At 53.8% G+C, this 24,289-nt stretch overlaps 8 protein-coding genes and 1 non-coding gene across 9 annotated transcripts; 6 read left to right on the top strand and 3 right to left on the bottom strand.

Moving 5' to 3' along the window:
* Positions 1–2,170: 2,170 nt before the first annotated feature.
* SCP_1303800 (Homogentisate 1,2-dioxygenase) lies at positions 2,171–4,365 on the top strand (the record flags this gene model as incomplete). The annotated part of the gene is made up of 15 exons (XM_027763675.1): positions 2,171–2,277; positions 2,331–2,397; positions 2,451–2,497; positions 2,552–2,618; positions 2,674–2,954; positions 3,007–3,061; positions 3,114–3,144; positions 3,195–3,326; positions 3,383–3,392; positions 3,446–3,514; positions 3,572–3,755; positions 3,811–3,931; positions 3,985–4,056; positions 4,118–4,189; positions 4,253–4,365. The coding sequence occupies 15 exons, from the start codon at positions 2,171–2,173 to the stop codon at positions 4,363–4,365; spliced, it is 1,428 nt and encodes a 475-aa protein (XP_027619476.1).
* A 2,110-nt stretch (positions 4,366–6,475) lies between these two features.
* SCP_1303790 (hypothetical protein) lies at positions 6,476–7,140 on the top strand (the record flags this gene model as incomplete). Its single annotated transcript, XM_027763674.1, has 2 exons — positions 6,476–6,616; positions 6,664–7,140. 2 exons carry the CDS (start codon positions 6,476–6,478, stop codon positions 7,138–7,140), a joined length of 618 nt encoding a protein of 205 aa, XP_027619475.1.
* Positions 7,141–8,193: 1,053 nt separating this feature from the next.
* Positions 8,194–8,996, top strand: SCP_1303780 (hypothetical protein; the record flags this gene model as incomplete). Its single annotated transcript, XM_027763673.1, has 3 exons — positions 8,194–8,366; positions 8,425–8,509; positions 8,571–8,996. 3 exons carry the CDS (start codon positions 8,194–8,196, stop codon positions 8,994–8,996), a joined length of 684 nt encoding a protein of 227 aa, XP_027619474.1.
* Positions 8,997–10,838: 1,842 nt separating this feature from the next.
* On the top strand, positions 10,839–13,094 carry SCP_1303770 (hypothetical protein; the record flags this gene model as incomplete). Its single annotated transcript, XM_027763672.1, has 9 exons — positions 10,839–10,905; positions 10,957–11,066; positions 11,301–11,422; positions 11,637–11,901; positions 11,971–11,992; positions 12,054–12,132; positions 12,182–12,284; positions 12,418–12,926; positions 13,001–13,094. 9 exons carry the CDS (start codon positions 10,839–10,841, stop codon positions 13,092–13,094), a joined length of 1,371 nt encoding a protein of 456 aa, XP_027619473.1.
* A 744-nt stretch (positions 13,095–13,838) lies between these two features.
* SCP_1303760 (hypothetical protein) lies at positions 13,839–16,368 on the top strand (the record flags this gene model as incomplete). The annotated part of the gene is made up of 6 exons (XM_027763671.1): positions 13,839–14,240; positions 14,306–14,482; positions 14,547–15,065; positions 15,473–15,626; positions 15,683–15,765; positions 16,156–16,368. 6 exons carry the CDS (start codon positions 13,839–13,841, stop codon positions 16,366–16,368), a joined length of 1,548 nt encoding a protein of 515 aa, XP_027619472.1.
* A 330-nt stretch (positions 16,369–16,698) lies between these two features.
* Positions 16,699–17,223, bottom strand: SCP_1303750 (hypothetical protein; the record flags this gene model as incomplete). The annotated part of the gene is made up of 2 exons (XM_027763670.1): positions 16,699–17,013; positions 17,065–17,223. 2 exons carry the CDS (start codon positions 17,221–17,223, stop codon positions 16,699–16,701), a joined length of 474 nt encoding a protein of 157 aa, XP_027619471.1.
* Positions 17,224–18,282: 1,059 nt separating this feature from the next.
* On the bottom strand, positions 18,283–20,513 carry SCP_1303740 (Uncharacterized permease; the record flags this gene model as incomplete). Its single annotated transcript, XM_027763669.1, has 12 exons — positions 18,283–18,468; positions 18,521–18,649; positions 18,716–18,796; positions 18,847–18,922; positions 18,990–19,319; positions 19,373–19,395; positions 19,455–19,697; positions 19,747–19,781; positions 19,833–19,908; positions 19,961–20,180; positions 20,244–20,347; positions 20,406–20,513. The coding sequence occupies 12 exons, from the start codon at positions 20,511–20,513 to the stop codon at positions 18,283–18,285; spliced, it is 1,611 nt and encodes a 536-aa protein (XP_027619470.1).
* A 619-nt stretch (positions 20,514–21,132) lies between these two features.
* SCP_1303730 (Versicolorin reductase 1) lies at positions 21,133–22,243 on the bottom strand (the record flags this gene model as incomplete). Its single annotated transcript, XM_027763668.1, has 6 exons — positions 21,133–21,303; positions 21,392–21,456; positions 21,510–21,605; positions 21,656–21,792; positions 21,845–21,974; positions 22,030–22,243. 6 exons carry the CDS (start codon positions 22,241–22,243, stop codon positions 21,133–21,135), a joined length of 813 nt encoding a protein of 270 aa, XP_027619469.1.
* A 761-nt stretch (positions 22,244–23,004) lies between these two features.
* On the top strand, positions 23,005–23,083 carry SCP_t1303720. Its single transcript has one exon. It is a non-coding gene; the product is annotated as a tRNA-Leu (tRNA).
* Positions 23,084–24,289: the final 1,206 nt, after the last annotated feature.

The raw sequence follows: 24,289 nt of genomic DNA, 5'->3' as shown, positions 1-24,289 counted from the left end.
AAATTTGGGTCCCGGTGGGCGCTTCGGGCGCTTTCGTGAAACTGAAGTGACTATATCAGTTCGTCCCTCCCACCTCTCATAGGACTGATTTTGTAGTCTGCCTTTGGGAGACTAGTGAAGGACATGTCCCGCGTCCTGTGTCATACCATCCTTTGAATTGTGAACTAAGTCCAGTTGGCATGTCACAGGTTACAAGATGTGAACCTAAGGTCGTTGGAGTGCACCGAGGGGTTTCTTTCTTGGCCTATCAACTTGCAAACGGCTCGTTTACAGCACCCGGACATGCCTCCAAGTCGCTGCGCTCGGCGGTGCAGGTGAACCGGTACAGCAAATTTACAGTAAAGCTTCGCTGAACGTCATCAGATGAGCTCAAGGCTATTATCGGAGGTATCAGGCCAACATGGCTGCCCACCGCAATAGTAGCCAACCCTTACAGTCGTTGCGCAGCCCGGGGCCGTGGGCTGTTTGTTCCATCTAACGTGGTGTGTCTGGATCCTCAGCCACCGGAACACAACGGTTGTCAACGTCGGAATTTCGTCGCCTGGAAGATGGCAATTGCGTCCACCAATCCAGTATTACCTTCTGCCAGTGCTCGCGCGAAAACAACACGCTCCTTCCGTGCAATTTCTCTACAGCTGCTCGTAGTGCGGGTGCACAGCTTGTCGCTTGGCGGCTACTAGCGTTAAGGAATTGGACGATCTTCTCCCTCCTTCGCGACGTGCGCATAGCTGCGAGTACGCAACGGTGAGCGGTACTTTGGCGTGTGTGTCGCCTCATCACTATTTCATAGTTGTTAATACGACGGTTTTTTCAGAGGCTTTAAGCCGGGTGCAGTCGATAAGTGTACCGACGGCCTATGAGATGATTTCTCTGAAAGAGGTAGCACAGAAGTTTCGCTGTTGAATCCCGCATTGTACTGATGATGGACAGGTACCGGAAGACGAGAAGACACTGTCGGCCTTGTCAGGTTTCCGTAAGCCTCTATCGAGGCAAGAGGAACTGCATCTGAATTCACCGTTATTCTGTTACGTGATGACTTACGGGTTGCAGACATCAGAGGTACGTTTCGCGCATCGCGTCAGACTGCGAGCTGACCCGTTATCTAGGTCCTGAAGAATTATTAAAGTCTTGTAAGTAAGGTTCGCGGAGGGCAATCCAATTACAGTATCCGATATACCAGTTCAAAGTCTACGAATCCAATTGTGGCTACTACTGCGCAAGAACTCTCATAGAACGAAGCAGGTCGCCGCGAAGTTAGTATGACAACGCATTTCTCGTCCTGAGCAGCCTGAGGGTCCGTCATTTCGACTGGCCTTTTGAGGACTGATATACCCAGCGCATCACTAACATGCCGCACCTAGGTACCGATGCTACCTTTTCATGAAGATCGTCCATCCAGACCCTGGCAGACGTTCGGATGGAGTTAGGATAAGATGAACTGTCCGAAAGCGGTAGTAACACATTTATAGGCGGCCATCGGCAGCTACCAGAGAGCTTCGCGATCCAGGTTTTGGGTAGGGATCATTCAGTAAGAGCTTTGCGAAGCTGGGAAAAGTACGCGCTTAGCCCATGGGAGCGCGTAGTTCAACGAGTCGCATCATCGTTCCAATGCCGCTCATGGACCATCGTTTCTCTACGAAGTCTTTTTTCTTTTTCTGTGTGTTCTTTCCCCTCCATGCACGCATGTGGGACTGCCATTTACAAACAGCTGTACATCTCCGCGTGCTTAATATGTCACCAGGTGTGCTCAATACGCTGGGACAGTACTTGTCAGGTACAAGGAACGAATGTCTTCCTTGTCCAGAAGCTGATCCATCAGCCTAACTGTCAGGGTGCTTCCACCGCCGCCGTGACAGAGGGTTATCTGGGCAGGTCGCCAGTCCATAGCTGGCAGCTCCGCTATTAACATGATGACCTAGCATGACACGCCCAGATGATGGGAGGGGGTTGTCCGCACTGTAATGCCTTTCATGGGGGGTATAAATACGTCGCTGAATCTTGTCCCAATGTCCAGTGCCATCTCTCCACAGGACTGGTGTTCTGTCTGGGTTCTGCCTTTTGTTGTGTCGAACCACTCTCCCGCCTTCGAGTTCTCAAAGTAAGTTTCATAGCGCGACTTCCAATTATTCACCTCAAGCTGACGGGTCTGTGTAACGTTCTCGCATAGACCATGACTAGCGGTGCCACTGCTCAGAATGCGTTCATCGTCACTCCTCGCGAGAACGACCCGTACAGCTACCAAGCTGGCTTTGGAAACCGTTTTGCCTCAGAGGCCATGTTCGCCTAGTTATGTCATCTCTCGTCATTGTCGCTGATATGAGTGCCCTCAGTCCGGGTACTCTGCCTCTCGCCCAGAACAGCCCGAAGAAAGTCAAGTACGATCTGTACACCGAGTGTGTAAGTAGTGCCTGCCGTCCGTGCGTCTGAAACAATGTTGAGAATGTCTATAGATCAATGGCACTTCCTTTGTCGCTCCGCGCTCCCAGAATCAGTTCACGTATGTCACAGGCGTACTCTGAAGACTAAGTCGTGCTGACACTTGGCCCTATAGGTGGATGTATCGCATGCGCCCGTCTGTAGCCCACAATGGCTTCCGCAGGCTCCCGGACAATCCGGATGTAAGGCTTACAGTCCGTAACTCATTTTCCTGAGCACTAACGCTTGCGGCCCTAGCTCGAGGCGAACTTCCACCCGTCCAATCCTCGTGTGCACTTCAGCCCCACCCAGCTTGCCTGGAGTCCTCTGGACATCCCGCCCGCTAACCAGAAAGTCGACTTTGTCGCCGGGTTGAAGACGCTCGCCGGCAGCGGAGACCCGACGACTCGCGAGGGCCTTGCGACGCACGTCTATGCTGCGAACATGTCCATGGAGAAGACGGCCTTCTGCAACGCCGATGGCGACATGTTGATCTTGCCGCAGCTGGGCAGGTTGGATATACAGACTGAATTCGGAAAGTGGGCGATGATTATGGTCATTTGTGTTGACTTCGCTGAGTAGGCTAGCTAGGCTTATGGTTCGCCCCGGAGAACTTGTCGTTGTCCAGCGTGGGATCAAATGGAAGGTCAGTATGGGCTTATAGATCTCGGACGTTGCGCTGAAGGACCGTTCCCAAGGTTGCCTTACCTGACGGTCATGCACGTGGCTGTGAGCTAGTATGAATGTTGCGAGGTGATGCGTACTGACAGGCGTTGTAGATGTTCAAGAAATCTTCGGTTCTCACTACGAGCTTCCGGAATTGGGCCCTATAGGTGCAAATGGCCTTGCCAACCCTCGTGACTTCGAAAGTCCGGTTGCCAGTTTCGATATCGACCAATCTCCGTGGGCCAGTAAGCATTTGAAGGATCTCGTTTGCGTTTGTCTTGCTGACATACTTGATTCTCAGTCATTTATAAGTAGGTGGAAGCGCTCTGTGTAGGAGCAGCAGTAATTGATATTACAAACACAGGGTCGGCGGACAACTCTTTGTGTGTAACCAGGACCACACGCCGTTCGACGTGGTCGCCTGGCATGGGAAGTGGGTCCTTCACGCATCTGAAACCTGATATCACCACTCAGATGGCCGTGCCTCCAGCTATATTCCGTACAAGTACGACCTCGACAAGTTCGCAGCCATGGGCAGCATCCTCAAGGATCACGCCGACCCGTCCATCTATTGTGTTCTCACTGCAAAGTCGAAGACGCCCTCGGCCCCTTTGGTCGACTTCGCGATCATCAGCCCGCGCTGGGACGTGACCAAAAACACCTTCCGCCCCGCGGTTAGTAACGCTTCTTGGACTCATCGATGCCTATGCTGATGTGATGTGTTTCTAGCATTACCATCGCAACTGCGCAACGGAGATGCTGGGTATGATCCATGGTTCCTATCGAGCGCGCAATGAGGCGTTGGTTACCGGATCATTTAGCCACGAGTCGGGATTTTGCCCTCACGGTGGTCTGTCCACCTTCCAAACATTGCAACTTCAGCGTGGCTGATTATGTGCACAGTGTCCTATGAAGAGTTCAAGGCGGGCAGAGAGGCCCCGGAGACCCCCCAGGTAGTCCACGCTGACACTCTCAGTGAATACACGCCGATACTTCGTGGTGTATGCCTCGGACTCACACCTCTTGCACCTTTCAGTGATCGTGTTCGAGTCGTGCCTGCAGACTACTCTGACAGACTTCGCGATGAACCGGTCTGGCAAGCTACACGGTGCGACTCCCCCTACTTTCCCCCCTCTTCTATGTCTTCCGTATGGCTGATGGTGGTGCGCAGAACATGACCCTGCGATGTGGAAGGACATGAAGGCCCAGTTCCTCGATCACGTCTCTGAGATCAATGCCGACCTTCAGGCTGCCGGTCTTCCCAAGCTCGGGGCGAAGTTGTGAGTGATGTATCTGCTGAGTCGTCTCCATCGGAATATCCAGATAGTTGCGGAAGAATTGTATTACGTATCTCTTCGAGTCTCCGAGCTTTCATAGCTCGAGTCAATCTGTTCCGAAGGTCCAAATTAGGAGTGTTGGAAAGAACATGCTGAAGAAGTCGCTTCCAGCTTTCAACCGGCAGGACGTCTATGATGAGCTAGAGAGATCTGTTCCACGACATGCCAACTGCCCGTTCACCGTGCGCTTGACTTCACTTGCAGATGCATCGCAGGGTGTGACTCAGGCTTGTTAACCAGCCTCTGATAGATGGAAGAATGAATCATTAGACCCACCATCGGTGGCCGATAGTTTGTTTGACAGCGTGATATCGCTTGCAAGTGCCTTGGCTTACGTGCGAGAGCGGCTCGGAGCGTGCATAGCTTAGTTGGATCATAGAGACATTATCAATCCCGATTTCGGGATAATGTTCAATACTTGAAAACGGACTGTCGATGATTGGTGTAGTGTAGTCGTATACCCAAGCATAACGTGGAAAAATCTACAAATTTTCGGTGTGTGGGCTGGCGTCCAGGTGAGCGCGACCAGAATGCTAGTGACGCGCATATTCTCAACATTGAATCTCAATCACGAAGATGTCCCTAAACAGATGTAACGTCTGAAAATGTGAGCTCATCGTTGGCTTTGACCTCCTTGCAGTACTGCCTGCCCCTCAACAAGGGGCAACGACTACTACAGTTGCCAACTTCGGACCATGGTGTCAGAGGTGCCGTGCCGTCTTCGCGCCCATGGTCACGGTGACTGTGCTACGTCCGCCCACGAAACTTCGCGTCTTACGGCTCGCACAACCATGTGGCGACGGTCCTGCTAGTCTCATCTACAAATTTTGCATGCAAGCAAGAAATGGCTCCCATGAAAATGGGCAATAGATACTCTGCGGATGTACAGCATGGTCCACCGTACACGACTCGGAAGTCAAGGCTCACAACTCAAAGTAGACTGGCTGTCGACGTTCGGGAAGAGACTACCGCAGTGCAAGCCTTTCGGTATCGAGCTGTGAGAGTGATGCACGATAAAGCAGAGCGCCTGCGCTGGGTATGCACCTACACTAATTCAGGTGCGTTACCAGCGCAGGCACCCGTTAGTACATGCAGGGGACGTCTTGTCCTTGGCTATGCTCCGATACGCAGGGCAGATTGTATCGGAGCCCGGTTGCACAGTTCAGGTTTGACGATCTCGACGTGATCGATATGTGTCGTAGCAACGTTGGCTGGGGCGTCGAAAATCCTTGCGACGGATGTTATGGTGAGTCGTACAGCGTTCGATAAGTAGGCTGCAGATGGAATTAATTGATTGGAGCTTGCAGAATGCACGTTATGACGTTTCTAGATTAGGTCATCACAAATACATCGTATTTCGGAATGTCTGACAAACTTGCAGCAACATCCCGCCGGAGCGAGACGTCCGCAGAGGTGTATTCTCTGCTTCCAGAATTCACGAATTCATAAGTCGCAGAGCCTCAAGTTCAAGTCTCCGCGCCTGGTTTAGAGGCCAAGTTTGAAGGACGCTGCAAACGTTGTCCCATTTTCCAATCTATCTTCAATTCTCTCGATTCCATGTTCTACAGGTCTATTATCGCGTCGTTCATTATCTCGTCCCGCTTGAAATTCATTCCTTGACACATCCTTTGTCCCATTGCAGCATGCATTTTGTGGCGGCGTCTTCCGTATGCTGTCTGCAAGCTCAACGCGGACAACGCTAGGCGCAGAAGAACGGGTAGCCGAGGAGCGGCAAGAGCGGACAAAGAATGAGCGACGCAGCTGGACGACAATATGCAGTGGCGTCCCACGCCACATGAACAAAGCACCTTTGTCTTGCTTCACTACATTCTCCATTCAACATCCGCGAAACATGGCAACAGCAATTGCGGTGGAACAAACAAGAGGAAGGATGCTGTGCCTGGATCCGGGAGGTATATAAAGAGGTGAATGTTGCGCCTTAGCTCCCCAGTTGCATTCCACCTTCACGTGCTCTCGATTAATCTCAACCTCAACATCGACGTCTTCCAGACACAATTCCTATACTCCACTGACAACCGCGTGAACGACGTCCGACGATGCCCGTCACTCGTACACAATATTCGACCGAACGCCACGACCCCTTGGCATCTACACCCACCAGCAGGAAGCATATGCATAGGAGCAATACCAGTGCGCTCCCTACGAACAGGACCAATACAAACAGGACAAACAGAGCTGTACGTATCCCCACATCTTGACACAACTAGGCTCACACATGCGACAGACACATGGACGAAGTCGCCCACAACAGCACGATACACCAATGGTAGTTCCGTCAGCTCATCCAGAAGGCCAGCTGTGTACGTGGCCCCATACACACGCATCTACTGGGGCATCCGCTTCTGCGGCGACACAGCACTTGCAGGTACCCCCGCCGTCCGTGCGCTCGGTATATAACACCGAACCCCGGGCGAGCGGCGCACCTCATAGCGAGCCCGCTGGAGGCATGAGCAGCACACGAGGGACTGCTCATCCCAACACCGTGCCCCGGGTCGATAGACAGAACACGGGGAGCCGGCAGAGACGAAGCGAACCAAACGCACAAGGCCCACGCACGGCCCCTTCTATGGCGGCAACAGGGACTCGTTTGCCCCCAGGGATCCGCGTATACCGCGTATACGTGATCAAGAGGGTCTGCACGCGCCAGGAGTGGCTCGGTCGGCCTTGGCGGGAGGATCAAACTGTGGGCACAGAGCGTTGATTCCAGCCTCTCAGCTTGTAGAGGAGAAGCAGCTCTACAGCAGAAGGTCTGCTAGGCGGCTACAGTACGTATCCTCAACATCTTTGTTCGCTCGGCACTCATCCTCTTGGCAGACGCGAAGCAGAGGGCAAGTGTGCTCCGCAGTCACTGGTTTCAGAGGTAGGCAAGCGACTGCACACTCGGAGCAGCTTTGAGAGAGATGGGGTGAGTACATTGGAAGCTGAACATAGTGCCAGACACTCATGGATTCAGGGCTATTTCAGATTGTTGAAGAATGCTGCTTGCATCAGTGGCCGAACCTTCGCTACTCCCGCACAAGAACGACAACATGCCGTGCGTATATTCTAGCAAGTTGGTTTATATAACTGGGTGCTGATACAATTTACGGACATGCGTTATAGGCATTCACTTTTCCAGGTTTCTCGCGTAGTGGTCATACATCGTGGCCCAATGGAACCACGAAGACGAAGAGCAGTCGAACGGCCGACGAGCGCGAGCTGGTACGACGAGCGGTATCACTCGCACACTGGCTCGCGCGGGCGGCGCGGGCACTCTCACATATCCGCGCCCCGCCCTCGTCGCCCCACGCCTCGCCTACTCCACCTTGCGCAGATGGACTGCGACACAACCCAGTGCGAACGGCCCATCGGGTCGCGCGGTGAAAAACCCACCGAGGACAGTTGTGGTCACGAAGAAGCGGCCTGCGGTCATCAGAGTTGTGTCGCATGGCGCTGGACAGCAAGAGGGTGACCGCTACCCTCCGCCGGGCGCGGTCCCCGCCGATGCTCCTTGCCGGTCCACGCACCTGTTCTTCGCGAGTTTCTTGCGACGTGGATGTAACTGCATGGGACGAGGTGAAGTAGGAGTTGCATGCGAGGTGTACCCTTGGGAGCCATTGGGGCCAGGGATATGACGTGTACGCGAAGATGAATACAGCCCGCCAGTGGTCGATCGCCTGAAGACTGGCGCACAGATCTTGCCAATTTTCCGGGCCAATGCTCGGTCATTTTATCATCCAAGTTTCCTCGCGCATGGGAAGAAGTCCAGGAAACTATGCCGTCGGGATGTGGCGGCGAACCCCGCAATGATGCTGAAGAATTCACCTATCGTCCTTTCACATTCCCTTCTAACCCCCATAACAACGGAGATGGGTTCATGTATTCTTCTGGGGAGAATTTCATTCCTCCTTCCGACGTCCGTGATGCTGTTACTGGACCCTATCAGATGTACGTTGCGATATATTCAGTCCTCTACGTCCTGGTTTTAACAATAGTGTTTGCGAAGTTATGATAGGAGAATTCAACCGATGCTGCCGAACCCTACTGGTATCGTGATGCCTGCATCTGCACAAGGGTGGAATATCAGTACGGTGCGCAATGACACATGCACAATGGGTACTATCCCCCTCTGATGTTCATGCCACTCATCAGCAGGCCATTCACCATCCTCAGTATGATCTTCCAGTGCTTCCCGCCCAACAGCCAGTCACCCGCCCGTCTATGATGTCGTTGGACATGGCCCATGTAAATCCTGCAGACACGCTTCTCACGGTTCTCCCCCACAGTAGCATCGCTCCTCAGCCGCATGTCGCACCCCAGATTAACGTACCCAAGCGCTGTAAATGGGAAAATTGCGGTGCAACCCTGCTCGATCCTAGCAATGCTGGTATCAAGAAACATCTACGTCAATTCCACCCCGTTGCTGACTCGATGATTGCGTGCTGCTTGTGGTGCACAGGCAGCACCGTCTGCGAGCACACTATGCAGCTGGTCAGAGGTCATTTAGATCTTTGGTTCGAGTGTAGTGAGAAGATGCCACCCCTCCGAGGACACGTCACGCGCGAAATGTGGACATGAGTCGGAGCCCTTAACCGACATCCAACGGCGCGGCACTGGGCGCAGATCATGCCTCTCCGTTCTTCCTGCGACTCCTAGCGTGTGTGCGACAGATCGGCGCTCGCGGCTAGTAACCGCGGACAACAGGTGCTCGACAGAGGAAGAACGTGTTGCTGAACAAGTGAGGCGTGCCTTATTCGCTGAGTGTGGCTCGCGGGATATCATACTGAGTACGTTTCTCCTAACGCACGTTCTATGTAGCCGAGGCACTCATGATGATGTTTATTATAGACATGTCATCTTATACGGGTTCATGCATTCCAAGATCGACATCGACCCACTCGATGAGTGCCATGATGCGTTCGATTGTCTTCGCTTTTTGTCTATCCTGGATGACTCCAAGCACCAACATGTCAACTACTGCATCGTCTGCAAGCCCGTTACTGGACTTCCTAACTCATACTGAGGCGTCACTCCGGTCCGCATGTCCTCTCACTTTTCGCATAAATTATCTGACGAGGCCTTCCTTAGCACTGCTGCTCGATACATGTGGCTCCGAGTTTCCGCATGGATCAGGATGCGCCCAATCTCGATCAGCTCGTGGAAAGGATCAGGGATGCAATATGAGTTGGTACGCTCCGTATTATCTTCACTGCACTGTTCAGCGTTGTGATTGGGTCTTCATTGCAGTACTGTACTCTGTACTTAACAGCGGAGTTGAGCGAATGTGTGCGCTTGCGGTCGGGTTGGACTGCTGGAGAGAGATTCATCGTCGTGCTCAGCGTATGCGATGGCGGCGGATCTTCGGCGGTGAATGATGGATTGTTGTTGTAGTGTATAACTGGTCTGTTTGTGTACGGGCCTTTCGTTCGTAGGATCCCGTCTTCCTGATCAGATGTGGATATAAAATACTTAATTCTTGGTGCAGTGAGCGGCGCTCCATCAGGAATCGGGATTTTCTCCGTGGGCTCTATCTGTCTCCATCTGGCTCCATATGGCACGATAAGGAGCATCCGGTCTCCATCTGGCACGTGATGGCTGCAACGGAGAACTCTCAAATCCCTGATGTCGGAAGGATCACACGTGGTATAATTACTGTATTCATGGTTGTGAGGTGAGGACGAGGGTTTCAAAGTTTGAACTGGCAGGTGTTCGGCAGTCTGGAAGCTGGCGATGGGTCGGTCGTCGCGGGGGAGTGAGTTGTTATGTCCTTCATCGATGCTTCATCTCAGCAGCGACTCGAATTCGAATTCGAATTCCCGGGGATGGATCGCTGTCACTTGTACTGTACGAACAGCCCTCCGCGGTCCGTCTGCCCTCGACCACATACGGTGCCAGCCGGCGACAGAAAAGACACTACCCTCGCGACGTGCGCGTACCTGCGCGTACGGGTCACTCGACGAGGCAAATATAGCGCTTTGTATAGCGCCCAATAAATTTAAATCAGATGAGGAAGTGACGGGTGCCTTGGTTGCGCCGGCGTCTCGGTCTAGCTCATGCCATCAGAAATATTATTTATTTCGCGCGAGCTGCAAATGTGCCTCGCTCTGCGCTCTGCGGGGTGAATTCGTGCGAGAATTCGAAGACGAAAGCCCTGGAAGGAAGGATACTTCCCACAGAGGAGATCGAGGGGCTCGAGTCGGGACCGAGAGGAGAGAACGTTGAACGGACATTTCATTATCACCATGGAGATCCAGCGTCCGCGTGCAGCAGAATCGACACCATCACCCCCCGCCAGCCTTTTCAGCTCGCCCGTCCTCTGTTCTCTCCACCTCTCTCCCCTCCTTCGCCCTCACCTGCCCGCCCCGGGCACTCACACTCCTTCCCTTCTCTCCTTTGCCCCCGCCCACGGCACCTGCAGACATGTTCTCCGCGTACCCCGTCCTCCTCGCCCTCGCGAGCCTTACCCCGCTCGCGTCCGCGCATGCTGGTACGTGGCGAGCGAACTCGATGCTGGCTTATTTTGACGCGTCGCCCGCAGCTTTCTTTCACCCCAGTATGTGGGGATTCAACGTCACCGCACAGACTTTCTCCTACGACAACCGTCCCGTGGTCCCTCTCATGAACATGCCCTTCGATGAGTGGTGGTTCGTGAGTACCTGTCTCGATAAATTTGGGAGCCCTAGTGCATTGGAGGGATACCTGTTGTCCCATAACGATCGACCGGACACCCGTAAACCCATCGCTTCAGCACCGCCGTCTATGCACGCCTGCAGACACTAATGGGTCGGGAGATATCGGTCATTTGTCCGCGAATTCCACCCCCATCTCTCGTCTCTCATAACACTGTCATCGATGCGCAACTACTGACGCGCCGTCCCCAAGCATGGATACAAATCCTGTCCGCCCAACCCAGGCGACACCTTTGAGCTCCCCGCAGGCCAGGCAGCCAACGCTGAGACCGCATGCGACAAGGGCCTTACCTCCTGGTGGGCCTCCTCCGAAGGGTACGCCTTCCACTTTACCCAGTCCCACTTCTCATATTCTCCTTTCGATCTTTCGTACTCTCCCTCTTGTTTTTCCCCGCCTCGTATCACCCTGACCAATTCTCGCGTTCCCTCTCCCTTTTCTCATTTGCCTCTTCCTCCCGTATCTCGCATTCCCCCAATTCCTGGTCTCCGTCTCTGTGCATCCGCTAACTAAGCCCCACCTGGCGCACAGAGGCAACAGTGGATTCCCGACAGACAGCCCCTGCCTGGGGCAACCCACCACCGAGTACCACACGCTCGGGATCGACGACCTCGGCGGGTGCGCGCTCTCGATCGCATACAACTCGGATGCGGACGCGGTGCAGCCCACGGATTTTACGATCTTCAGCGTGAACCAGACGTGCGTGTGGTACCTGAACACAGCGTTCGAGGTCCCCGCGGGCATGCCGCCCTGCCCCGACGGCGGGTGTATCTGCCAGTGGCACTGGATACATACTGTGAGTCTGCGCCCCACCCTCGACTTGCAGAGAGAGAGCGCTGATGGCGGTGCCATTTTGGTGTGACAGCCCGATGCCGGTTCGGAACAGAGTGCGCGATCTGCGTTTGTGGTGGTACGCTACGCGACGCTGACCGCCGACTTGTCTTCCAGTGTACTTGATCCCCTTCCGGTGCGAGGTCACAGGCTCCACGAGCAACACCGCCATCGGGACACAGATGCTGCCCAGACGGTGCGCTAACCGTCTCCGTCGTATGATTACGCTAAGTCGTGTTCTTCAGGTGCGGCGCGGACCCGGCTAACGGCCGCCCCGACGCGACCCCGGGCAACTGCACGGTCGGGCCCAAGTACCCGATGTATTGGGACCAGGCGGAAGGGAATAACGTGCGTGTCTCTACCTTCTGTTCTGTAACGCTCCATTTTTTACGTTCCCTCCTACACTTTCCACCCGACCTTTCTGCACTTTTGTCCCCGATCGCTTTTGAAACCACTGACGCACCGTCTCCACCCCGCGCAGATGTTCGAAGGTATCTACTCCCCGCCGCTCTATAAAGACCTCTACGGCTTCACCGACGGCGCGCAGGACGACATCTTCCAGAACGCGTATATCTCTTCCCTCGGACCCGGCTCTGGCTCCGGCTCTGGTGGAGCTGCCTCCACCCCCGCTGCCGCGCCGACGTCCACGCCTGCCGCGTCGCCCACGTCCACGCCTGCCGCGTCGCCTACGACCACGCCTGCCGCATCGCCCACGTCCACTCCCGCGGCAGCGCCGCCGATCTCTGACACCCCCGCCCCCTCGCCCGACCCGTCCTCGACACCCGCTCCGTCCCCCGTTAACTCTCCCGACTCCTCACCCTCAGTGGCGCCGTCGTCCTCACCAGTCGTTCCACCGGCAGCCGTCGTCCAGTCCAGCTCTGAGCCCGCGCCCGTGGAGACCCCGGACGTCGCGTCCAGCCCGAGCGTCACTTCCAGCCCCCCGAGTAGCACGCCGACGGTGTCGCTCGCACCGTCGAGCACGCAAAAGTGGTATGTCACGCGTCGTCGTTCTTGACTCTCTTTTTTCCCGATCCATAGGCTGACGCGTGTTTTTGCGCATATAGCCGGGCGCGCCCGTCTGGCGCGTCGTCCAAGAAGCGCCGCTCTGCGCTCCGACAGCATAAGCGCCACCACGTGCGCGACATTTCCTTCCACTGAGCACGCAGGCGTGCCCGCGATACCCTACCCGTTTGCACTCGCTGCGCGGCCGCTGCGGGCTTGACGCGCTGCTGTGCGGGCGTGTCTCGTCGTGTCTTTTTTCGCGCTCCTACTCGCTCGCCCACATCGTTATTCTGTCCTGTTCGTTTCTTTTCGTTGCTCGGTCTCGTTCTGTTTGTCCTGTGCCATCTGTGATGTGCCCCGTGGGCGTGTGCGCACGGTATACCCCCACCCACCCATACGCCTCCTTCGTCTACTCTCCTGCCCCCCCGCGTCGTTCCCCACCCTTCTCCTTCGTCGCGTTTGATTGATTACCGCGTGTCCGAGTCTGTCGCTTTCGGTCGCTGTTTGCGGGGGAGTATGTAGTAGTATGTAGTGCTGGCTTGCTACTGGCATTACTCTTCCTCCTTGCAATTGCGTTTGCTTTTGCGGTAGGCTGTATCATGTATTGTCAGCGCTGGTTCTGTTTTCGCGTTATAGCGGGTCTTCGTGCGATGGTGTCGGTGTGCGTAAGCAAGAAATATTCGTAAGTCAGAGTTGTGAAAGACGAGTAACATGGCCTCGGATATATGGACGACAGAAACAACGCACCTGATTAGGAAGCTCGATTACCTCATTCGGAAAAAGAAGACCTACGTCATTCCCTGTCAATCTGTTACTTCGTTCTCTGTCCCAGTGCCAGATGGATATATAAGAGACCAGACCGCAGAAAATGAGGCACCTCTTCTTTCTCTTTCCCCCACCATGCTCGCACCACTTGGCCCCTCGCCGCCTCCAGCGACCGCTGGAATCAGCTTGAACGACTGCAAAACCACTGTCAAAGTCAGAAATCGCGCCTTCATGGGCCATCCCTCCGCCTTCAAGTCCATCACAATCGAAGTGACGAGTCCGGATCGCAAGAAGGTGGCCTCGATTTTTGCCTATCAGATCAACCGCGCAGTGTGCGACGACGGTGACTTCTTGTGTATCATGGACGCCGATAGTGACGAGCTGGCCACGCTCTCGCGTGTCTTGTTCGATAAGTACGGCGAAGTGAGGCCTTGGCTCGTGGAGGACGAACTTTTCAAAGGGACGGGATGCTGGGGACGGGAACTGAGCAGGGGCAAGCTCGTCTACGTCCAAACAGTCTATGTCAGCGATGAGTCGGTCAGTAACGCGCATACAGCCACTGCTATGAGCTTATGAGTTCGTACTGAATATGTCTTCCGTAGATGCGAGGTCAAGGGCTTGGCTCTTTCGCGTTGCAATCTCTCCTGAATTCAGAACACGTTACGGAGAATGACTTTGTTATCTCTTGGCCAACTCCCGTTCCACCCCGCTACGACGAAGTGAGGAGCAACGAGCAGTATGAGGCTGAAATGCACCGAGCTGTGTCGTTCTACCAGAGGGTAGGCGTCATTTGTGTGTTTGTTGATGTAGAACAATAGCTCTAATTGCTGCGCTTCTATGAAGAACGGTTTCAGGAGAATAGGCCTGACCCAATTCCTCGTGTACTCACCCAGACTCGATCATCCATCTCACAACATTTCCCCTTCGAACGACGCCAAATTCCTGCGAACCCGTGTGGAGTTGTCTGCCAAAGAAGACCTTCTAGCACATACATTGAGCTTGGCCTGGGCTACGCTTGAGGTTTCGTGGAAGAACAAGAATCGTGACATCCAGGAATATACAGCGAACTACCCGCTCCATGACCAGATTTGCCGAATCAGTGACGATGGAATCGAGCAGATCATCCGTGCCGCGTTCTTGGAGGATCAAACGTCCATCACACAGAAGGACAACAAAGGATTCACGCCCCTGCATCGCGCTGCCGAATCTCTGAACATCATAGCGACGAAGATCCTTCTCGAGCTCGGAGTACAGGAAGATCTATTGAGACGCGACAACACAGACTTGAAGACACCAATGATGCTGTGCGCGGATCAGCTTAGAGTGTTAAAAGAGCTGCAGGAGATTAAGCAGGGTCGATGGGTTGGTCACGGAAGAAGTGGTTTACAGGTCGAGGCGATGCTCAAGAGGGCCATGGGAAATTTTGCAGGCACCGACGTAGAGTAATCCAGCAGTACAAGTGGGGATGCACTTGCGGAAGATGCGCGGGTGGTTGGCTCTCTCCGAGAGTCCGTCAAGGGCTTCGCGGTACGTATGTATGGTCTTCAGAATCATAAGGCGCTCACCGTGCTGGATAGAGTGCGCGGACTATCTCTATGACACTATGCCATCAATGCAAGGTATGATGTTCGAGAACGGACAGGCGATTTCAGAACATGACATAGAGCTCGACCTGGCGCTGCCATATATCCCTCCGCGTCTGCGCCCAGGCATTTTCAAGACCTTCTTTCTACTCTGGGTATCGTATCCTGTTCGGCGCTATCTCCCAGGTCATATGCGACATACAAGACAAGAGCCAGCCCATTGCAGAGGACATCCAGACGAACATTCAATTGAAGGTGGAAGGAGATCTCCCGTGGATCTATCACAACGAGTACGAGTACTTCGAGAAGAGATCGGTGGAATTCTACTTCAACAAGGGCGGTCAGATCGACTGGACTGTGTCCTTGACCAGTTGCCAAGTCATTTCGAGATGGAAGCCATAGACGAGGCGGAGGATGCCTTGTCTGGGAGGTCATACGGAGATCAGGACGAATGGTTGATGAATAAGAAGGCCCTTCCGGTATGTGCGAACGATCGGGAGTTCGAGATGGTGAGGCACCTCATGGGAGGACCCTGGATAATCCCCCCAAAGGTCGTCGCCAAAACCCCCCCAATTTACAAAAATCTGTCCAGCCCATTTTTGGCCGGTTTAGGGAGTTTTTTGTCCGGAAATAGCGACATCCTCGCTCTGGAGACGTCCATTTTAGGCAATTTGTGGCTATTTTTAGCCTTTTTCGGCCTTTTCCGGCAATTTTCCGGCGATTTTTGCCCCAGAACAGTTCCATGTCCGGATAGTACGACGGCTACATGGTCCTTAGGGGTCCATTTGTCCGGACATGACGACGGCGTGAGGTCGATTTTCGCAAAAATCTGTCCGGATTTGGCGACGACCTTTGTGGGGATTATCCAGGGTCCTCTCATGGGTCTTGGTCGGATGGGCCCGTACCCTACGACCTCGACTGGCAGAGCCGGACCTGGGGGATTTGGATTTGGGAACATGTTTGATGACGACGAAACAGATGAAGACGAAGATGAGGATGAGGATACGGACGAGGACGATATCGAGGAAGATGATGCAGAGATGGACAACGGCGAGGACTGGAATGAAGAAGACGACGAATGAAGCATGCGTTGAGCAATTGGCCGTTTCTTGTCCTGCGAGGAGAGTTTTTCCATGCATTTTTCCCACTCATTCACGGTGCTTTTCTGCATGGCTGTAACCTTCAAGGCTTCGGTGTGGCATCATATGTCGAGACGAGCACGCCCACTTTTCTCGGTCATCGACGATTTGTCATGCAATCTGAACATAACGAATATCGACAAACCTTACGCGTGAGCAGAAACTTTTCCTAAAGAATATTTGTACAGCTCATCTTAGACATACAGTACATTGTACAAAAGTGAAGGTCTGGTGCGTTATGGACTCCCCGTAGCTCCCCGTGGCCTCTGTTTGTTAATCACTTTCCGTCTTCTGGATATCCGCTCCCCGAGCTCCAACCTCCTGCAAAAGACTACTGTAATCCACGAAGTCAGTCCCGCTCTCCCTGCAGACACTGCCACATCTGTCCTGCACAACTCTGAGGTGTTCGTTAGCCTTGCGCACACCTTCCTTGGCTACGCGTAGTCGTTTTTTGTATAGGCCCATCTGGATCTGGCACCTTTGCAGCGCGAGCGTTGCAGCATGCTGATGTGCCATCGCCTTAATGCTGTCCTTGTGGGCCTGTACGAGCTCGCGGACATGCTCAGGATCGCCCTCCTGAACCTCGATCTTCAAATACCGAAATCAGAACATATCTGTGACAGGTGCGCATTGACATACCTCCGAGGGATGTTGGTTTGCCTGGTGTGGGAGCGCAGCAGCTCGAGAAGCAGCTGATGGCCCATTGATTGGCGCAGTCGGCTGCTGACTGGGAGTTGCCAAGTTTAGTCCATAGATGGGTACACTGGATGGCAGCGAAGTAAGATAGGCCTCACTCATATCCAACCACTCGCGTCGGGCGTCTAATGTCACGCTTACACCAAAATGGCGGGCGAAAGTGCTTGCTCGTCTAATTCCTCTTTCCACAAAGCCTTTATCAGAAATGTGTTCCCTGGGGATTGTTAATGAATACCTTCTTGAATATTCCCAGGGAGCACATTTTTTAATTTCGCCCTCGTAGGAGAGAAATTAGGCTGGCAACAACCCAAAGTGAACGGCGACCAAACAGAGCCAACATCCAGCAGGTAAATATTTGGCTGATAAGTGGCCCTTACCACACCATCCATTACCATATCGGGTATCAGACTTTGACTTATTGCTCCCAAATCAATAGCATCACTCTCGGGCAACTGTCGGGTCACAACCATGTCACGGCGCTTAGAGTGGTTGGGCATGAGTGAGGTCTATCTTAAATGTCATCAGCAGAGCATTGGATGGAACAGTTCTGTGAACGAACGTCTGAGGGTTGGCATGGGTCATATGAGCATAGTAGGATGTGGGTTGGTTTGTGAGGTTCGACATGATTTGGGGGCAGCTATAGGAAAGAGGTGTTGCGTGCGGGGGGCGGGAGCAGGATGGGCTAGCAGAAATGCTGCCATCTGGTTATATATGTAAGTCTGTTCAAGAGAGCACGGTGGACTTTGATCTGATCGTCATCGTAGACTCTGTGAGTCTCTGGTACTCTCTTGAAGCTCTAGTACTCTCTTGACGCTCTGGTACTCTCTTGAAGCTCTGTTCCCGTGTGAAATTAGTTCCCGTGTGAATTCGAAGGACGGCCGTCTACTACGCGGTACGTTGGCGCTCTGCGCAGTTCTGACTATCGGTGCTCGTTCTGACCTGTGACCTCTTCTTGTTGCGGCAAGAGCTTTCCTGTCCAATGGCTCTACACTGATTGCGAGCCGTCTGCATAAACATAGTCTACCCCAAGAACATTTCCTAGAGCACCTTAGGAAGCAGTTTCACCAGATCTATCATTGCAGAGCGTGCGTCCTCGCCATCGCCGTCGCGCCATTCTACGTGTCGTAATACATGATTCTGTATCGTCTCGCCTCAATGCCGTCATGCCATGACCACCTCCACGTCCTCCTGCATGCTCTTTTTCTCCACGTCCCCCAACACGCTCTTCCTCTCCACCTCGCTCTCGCCCTCGTCGTCGTCCTCGTGCAGGATCGCCGCGTCCACATACGTCTCCTCCGCCGGGAACAGCACCGACGCGACGTAGTACACCGCTGACGCCGTCGTGAACTGCAACACACCATCAGCCGCATCCGGACCAACGAGGGATCAGGGCACTTACGCCAAAGATCCACGCAAAGTCGAAGATCTTCGTCGCGCCCCCGACGGGCACCTTGGTGTTGATTGAGTGGATCAGCCCGGGCAAGTTCGGCGGCACGGAGCACACGATCGCCAATACCGCGCGCCAGTTCTGCGGGTGCAAACGCCGGGAGAGATGAGGGACGCGTCACGTTAGTGATCTGAACCGGGGACGCACAAAGCCAAAGGTGTAGCGGTACCGCCCGTGCGGGCGGTACATGGACGGCACGTCGACGCGACCCTTATGGAGGAGCCAGTACTGCCGGGTGCCGAGTCAGAATGAGACTGCCTGAGGAAGGATGTACGCACGTCTGTGACCATGATCCCGGCGAAGGGCCCGAGAAAGACCGTGTATCCGTTCATGAATGATAGGAACCCAGACGCGCTAACATCGCCACCCCATCAGTTTCCGCACCCCCTCCTTTGCCAAACACACGCGGACGCGAACGCACCTCGCGAGGATCTCCCACGGGCATAGCGCCCACCCGCCGAGGATCGCGCAGAGCACCTGCCCGCGGCGGATGTTAATGTACCGTGGGAGTAGTACGGTCATGTCGTTCGCGGCCGACAGGGAGTTCGCAGAGATGTTCGTACCGATCGTCGCGAGCACGAACGAAGCGGACGCGAAGAATGCCCCAGCGCGGTTGTCCCAGTGGTCGATGAGCAGAAGCGGGTCCCAGAGCACCTGCCCGTACAGCAGGATGCCCGCGCTCGTCACCGCCATCCCGATGAACCCGACGAAGGTGAACGCGATTGGGATGATGATTAGTTGCACATATTGCCTGCCGGGAACTGGAATTGAGCGGCGGTCGGGAGTGGGAGTAAGGGTGCTTACGCTCGCTCGTCCTTGGCATATCTCTGAGCAAGCGCGGGGATCAGAATCAGGAGAGGCAAGTCCTATTGGCGTTAGGACTCACAGTGAAATCAGGGATGTTCACTGCCAGAGTGGAGTAAATGCCGAGTGCACTATTTAGTGCGCTAAGCCATGCCCAGGAAAGGTCGCTCCCAGAAAGTGTCGACTTCTGCGAGAACAGCCCCTCACTCGCAGGCACTTTCACGAACGCCCAGATGAGTATCGCGATCCACGCGGGGAGCACGATGATCGCCCGGGCGACGAAGACCCAGCGGATCTTTTGTGGAGAGAGGAGCATGAATGGGAACTAGTGGAGTCTGTCATTCTGTGCAGCGCGAGCGATGCAGAGAGCATACTTGGAAGAGCCAGTAGAGGAAGTAGCACATGATCCCTGCCAGAAGGTGAGAATGCACTGTCTTTATAACAGAGGGAAAACACTCACCAGACGTCGTGATGTTCGCGCTCTTCGGAAGATGGTTCGGGAGGTGCGCAAGCGAGGGCCAGATCGCCTTCAACATCTCCACCTACCATTAGTACCCGCCAGCCAGCCAGAGAAACAGTCCGACCGACCTGATATACGCACTGTGAGCCTGTGTATGTCTGGATGCCGAACCAGAAGAGCGAGAGCACGACACGGCTGATGACACTGAAGTAGCTGAACCAGAATCCGAACGACGAGCGGTTGAGCACAGGGAAGCTGACGTGCAGGCGCGCGCCGATCGTCCCGTTCAGCACCATTACGCTCGCGATGATGCAGTGCCCTACCGCGATCGCGGGGAGTGCCTGTCGCCTGCTCGGGCGTGCATCAATGGCTCTATCACAGCACTCGAGTGGGGGCAAGGGGGCGGCGCACCATGAGAGGCCGAGCGTGAGCATACTCGAGGCGAGCTCCCACACTGCGACGTTGGTCGCGTCGGAGATCCAGTACGCGATGTAGTTGAGCGTCGTCCACGTCCGCTGTGCGGCCGGGACAGGTTCAAGACGGTGAACACAGGGAGATAGCGATCATGCTCACGAGGTGCGGTGGGACGGGGTCCATGTCCTTGTTCGACCAGCGCGCGTTGGGCGCGAACGTCGACGGTTCCGGCTCGAGGACCCATCCTGACAGGTGCAGGTACTTCATCGTGCTCGGCAGCAGAGAACGAGAAGCGAAAGAGGAAGAAGAGGTAGAACGCGGCTGCGAGAGCGCTCCCTACGCCCATGCCTGCGAACATTTTATCTATCTCACTTTCTTCTGCCAGTGCAGAAATTTGATGACGATAAGCTTCAGCTTCAGGGCCCTGCTCTGAATTGGCGCGATAAGGCGGCGCCAAAAATCGAGGCGTGAAATTGTTTGCCGAACCTGCGAGTGCGGATTAGGCAGGTGTCGTGGTTTGTGCGGTGCGCCGCGCGACCCCACGGGCCACAAGCAGGCACACCCCGCAAGATCTCTGTGGTACATGTCCGGCAGAAGACATATGTACGTCGAACTCAATCAGATGCATACGCATCCTATCCATACATCCTGCAAGTCACAGTATGCGGCGACGTCTTGCCGAAGACTCAGCATGTTATCAGCACGAAACGGAAGCACAGATATGATAAGAGACAATCTATGCAGATACCAAGAGATACCAGGTTTCGCATGTTTTAGTAAGACAGTAATCTTTCTTTCTCACAGATACCGTCTTTCTATCCCTCGATTATAACCCAAGCAGTCAACCTAGTAAAGAAAATATACGCGCACGCGCGGCAGGAACAATCTACAGCGATGCGCCGCCGCACGTCTTAATCGTCTGCCCGGTGATGTACTCTGCCTCTTCGGATGCCAAAAACGATACTAGCTTCGCGACGTCCTCGGGCTCCTGGATGCGCCCCAGCTTCACGGACTCCTTCACACGCCTCGCCTTGGCCTCGCCGAGTGAGATGTTTTCCTGCAACACGGGGCATCATAGCATAGCACAAGAAAAGGGGAGGCAATGTTAGGGAACGTGATCAAGAAGGGCAAGGAGAACCACTGACTATCCTGGCGAGCTCGCGGTCAATGTGGTCCCACATGGGCGTGTCGACAATCCCGGGGGCATACGCTGGTCAGGTCGAGGTGAGGGAAGCCTATAAGTGACGCGACGCGCCTGCTCACCGTTCACTCTGATGCCGTACTCGGCCCACTCCTTCGCTGACGCTTCGGTGAAGCCGCGTACGGCGAATTTGGTCGCGCCGTACGGCCCGAGGTTCTCTGCGACGCTCAGATGAGGAGCGAGAAAGGCGGATGTGAGAGAGACGTGCCTGCGGTACGGTACGAGGCGATGGAGCCAGCGCCAATGATGCGCCCGCCGAAGCCTTGCTTCACCATTTGCTTGGCAGCGAAGATGTGGGTGTTCATGAGCCCGAGCAAGTTAATCCGCACTTCGTTCTCGATGAATCTACGATGCGCAGGTATCAGCGAGGACGGCAAATACAGCAGTTCATGCGTACTCGGGCGTGCACTCCAGGAGCGGCTTCACCTGCGTGACGCCCGCGTTTGCGACGCTGACGAAGAGCGTAGGACCCAGCTTCTCGATCGTCTCTGCGATCGCAGCCTCGATCTGCGTTGGGACGCGTACGTCTGCGCTCGCATGAGCACAAACGTTCGTCCTCGGACGAACACGCATCGCACTCGCCTGCATACACACTGACGGCCTTTCTGCCGTAGGCCTCGATCTCCTTGATGACCGCGTCGACCTTCTCCTTCGCGGGCGGGATGTCCGCGATGGAGATGTCGTACCCGTCCCGGGCCAGGCGGAGCGCGATCGCGCGCCCGATGCCCTGCCCGCCGCCGGTGACGAACGCGGTGCGCCCGAGGGACGGCTTCACGGGGGACAACTCTTGTGACATAGCACCAAGTTGCTGCCGTAACGCGACTGTACGAATCTTTTAAAGGTGAGGGAAACAGAAATCGTGGAAACGATGAGTGCCATCCTCACGGACACGCTATAAGCTTCGAGGGCAAGGCTAGTTAGCCCATGCGGGGCGACACCGGGCCGTCGGAGGTATCACGAGGGCGTGCTGCAAGAACCACCGGGGTGATGTGCGTGAAGACGGTGCTTCTGACTCGCCTGGCGAATTGAGGGAGCATGCACGATATCGATTTGATATGGCACAGTCAGGGGAGAGCGTGTAGCCTTGGATTCCGACATGAGCCTGGACATCAGTGGTCCAGTTCTCGAGATGAAAAGCTGAAATGTGGGTGACGAAGTGTAATGAGTGAACGACAGGGGACGGCAGCCAGCATACTGATCTGACGCAGTATCCGACTATCCGTTCAACATCGTACTGAATTGGCACAGGATCGTCCAGAAACATCTCATTTCCGGTCATCCACGTCAAATTATTTGTGTTGTACTGCATAACATAATACTATCATGAAGCTCTACTTTGAGCATGTTCTGCGAAAATGTGAAGAGCTGTGGGAGTTTTCCCGAAGGAAATGGGGCATGCATCGCAGCATGGTATCACTGAATATACACACTTGCCGCAGGAGCAATTTTTGGTCACCTGGCAAAAATTACAAGAGAATATGCAAACAAATGCTTTGAATACAAAAATCTGATAGTTTATTGCACCACCATTAAGAGATACAATCTTAACACTGTTAAGGCGGAATGGCCGAGCGGTTAAGGCGCTAGAATCAGGATCTAGTTCGAAAGAGCGTGGGTTCGAGTCCCACTTCCGTCATTCTGTGTTATAGACAAGTTTTTTCATGGCTGTGATCTTGAGCAGCATGTGTATGTTCACTCAGTTATTACTGCATGCAGAGGGTTGTACACTACAACCCCAATGCCGATTCTTTTAGCAAGTACTATAGCTGTAAGGGTTGAGACAAACTGCAAATCTCTTTGCAATTTAATTGTATTTGTTTACCTTTTCAAGGACATACTTCTAGAAGTTAAAAAAGTAAATGCCTTAGACATAAAAGAACTCAGCCACAAAGGTTTCTCTGTAGCTGAGAATGTAATAGCTTCAATGCAGGCCAGAGTGAAGGGTTCATCTGAGATAGCTGCTGTGTACCTGCAGATGTTTGAGGTGATTCTACATGTGTAAGACACTACAGGGAAGGAGAAGAGCAGGGAGATGAGGATAATTTAAGGCATGATACATCAAATGGGGCTGACCATAAATACACAAGGCCCATTGTGTCTGTAATCACAAGCATGTGTATTCATTTGTATAGGGCATGTGTGTTCAGAGACACATACAGTGAAAGACAAGGTTCCAGAAGTTGTATCACTGGGTGAACTGTGAACCAGAAAGGACTCACTCATTCAGCAACATGGTCATGTTCTCCCTCATACCATGAAAGACAATGTCCTACAAGTTACACCACTCAGCGAACTGTGAACTAAGTAGTTCATCAGGAAAACCCCACTTTTCCTTAAAAGGACACTTAAATAACTTAAATGGACTTATGGTCCTTATTTAAGGACATAAGGACAAAAAGGGCCTAAGGCATATTCCCTGAGTGTCTGAAATTCGACTTATTTGAACACTTATGGCCTTAAATAAGGGTTCTCAGACCCAAAAGTCTAAATAAGTCCATAAGAGAAAGTTGGGTTTTCCTGATGTCCTCTATAAGCAGTCTATATCCTCAGGCTCACCAGACTGCAGTAGACTCAATATATAGCCAAAACTAAGCTAAGACTGAGTGTATACAGCTAGATGGTGAGTGTAGGAGATTAAAAGCAACTTGCTTAGGTAATCAGTAAGCAATCCATAATGAGTAATGGTTGTCAGAACCAACCCATTACATCCTCACTCATCCAGCAATGTGGTCTTCCTCTAAGCCAATCTTGTCCTGCCACATCACACTCCAAACATATTGGCCAAGAGCACCCACCCATCGCACCAACATTGGGAGTTGCAGGAAGAATGGAGAGGGATACT

This window comes from Sparassis crispa (genome assembly GCF_003851025.1).
Source record: "Sparassis crispa DNA, contig_000012F, whole genome shotgun sequence".
Classification (NCBI taxonomy): Eukaryota; Fungi; Basidiomycota; class Agaricomycetes; order Polyporales; family Sparassidaceae; genus Sparassis; species Sparassis crispa.
This window is presented reverse-complemented; position numbering and strand designations above follow the sequence as displayed.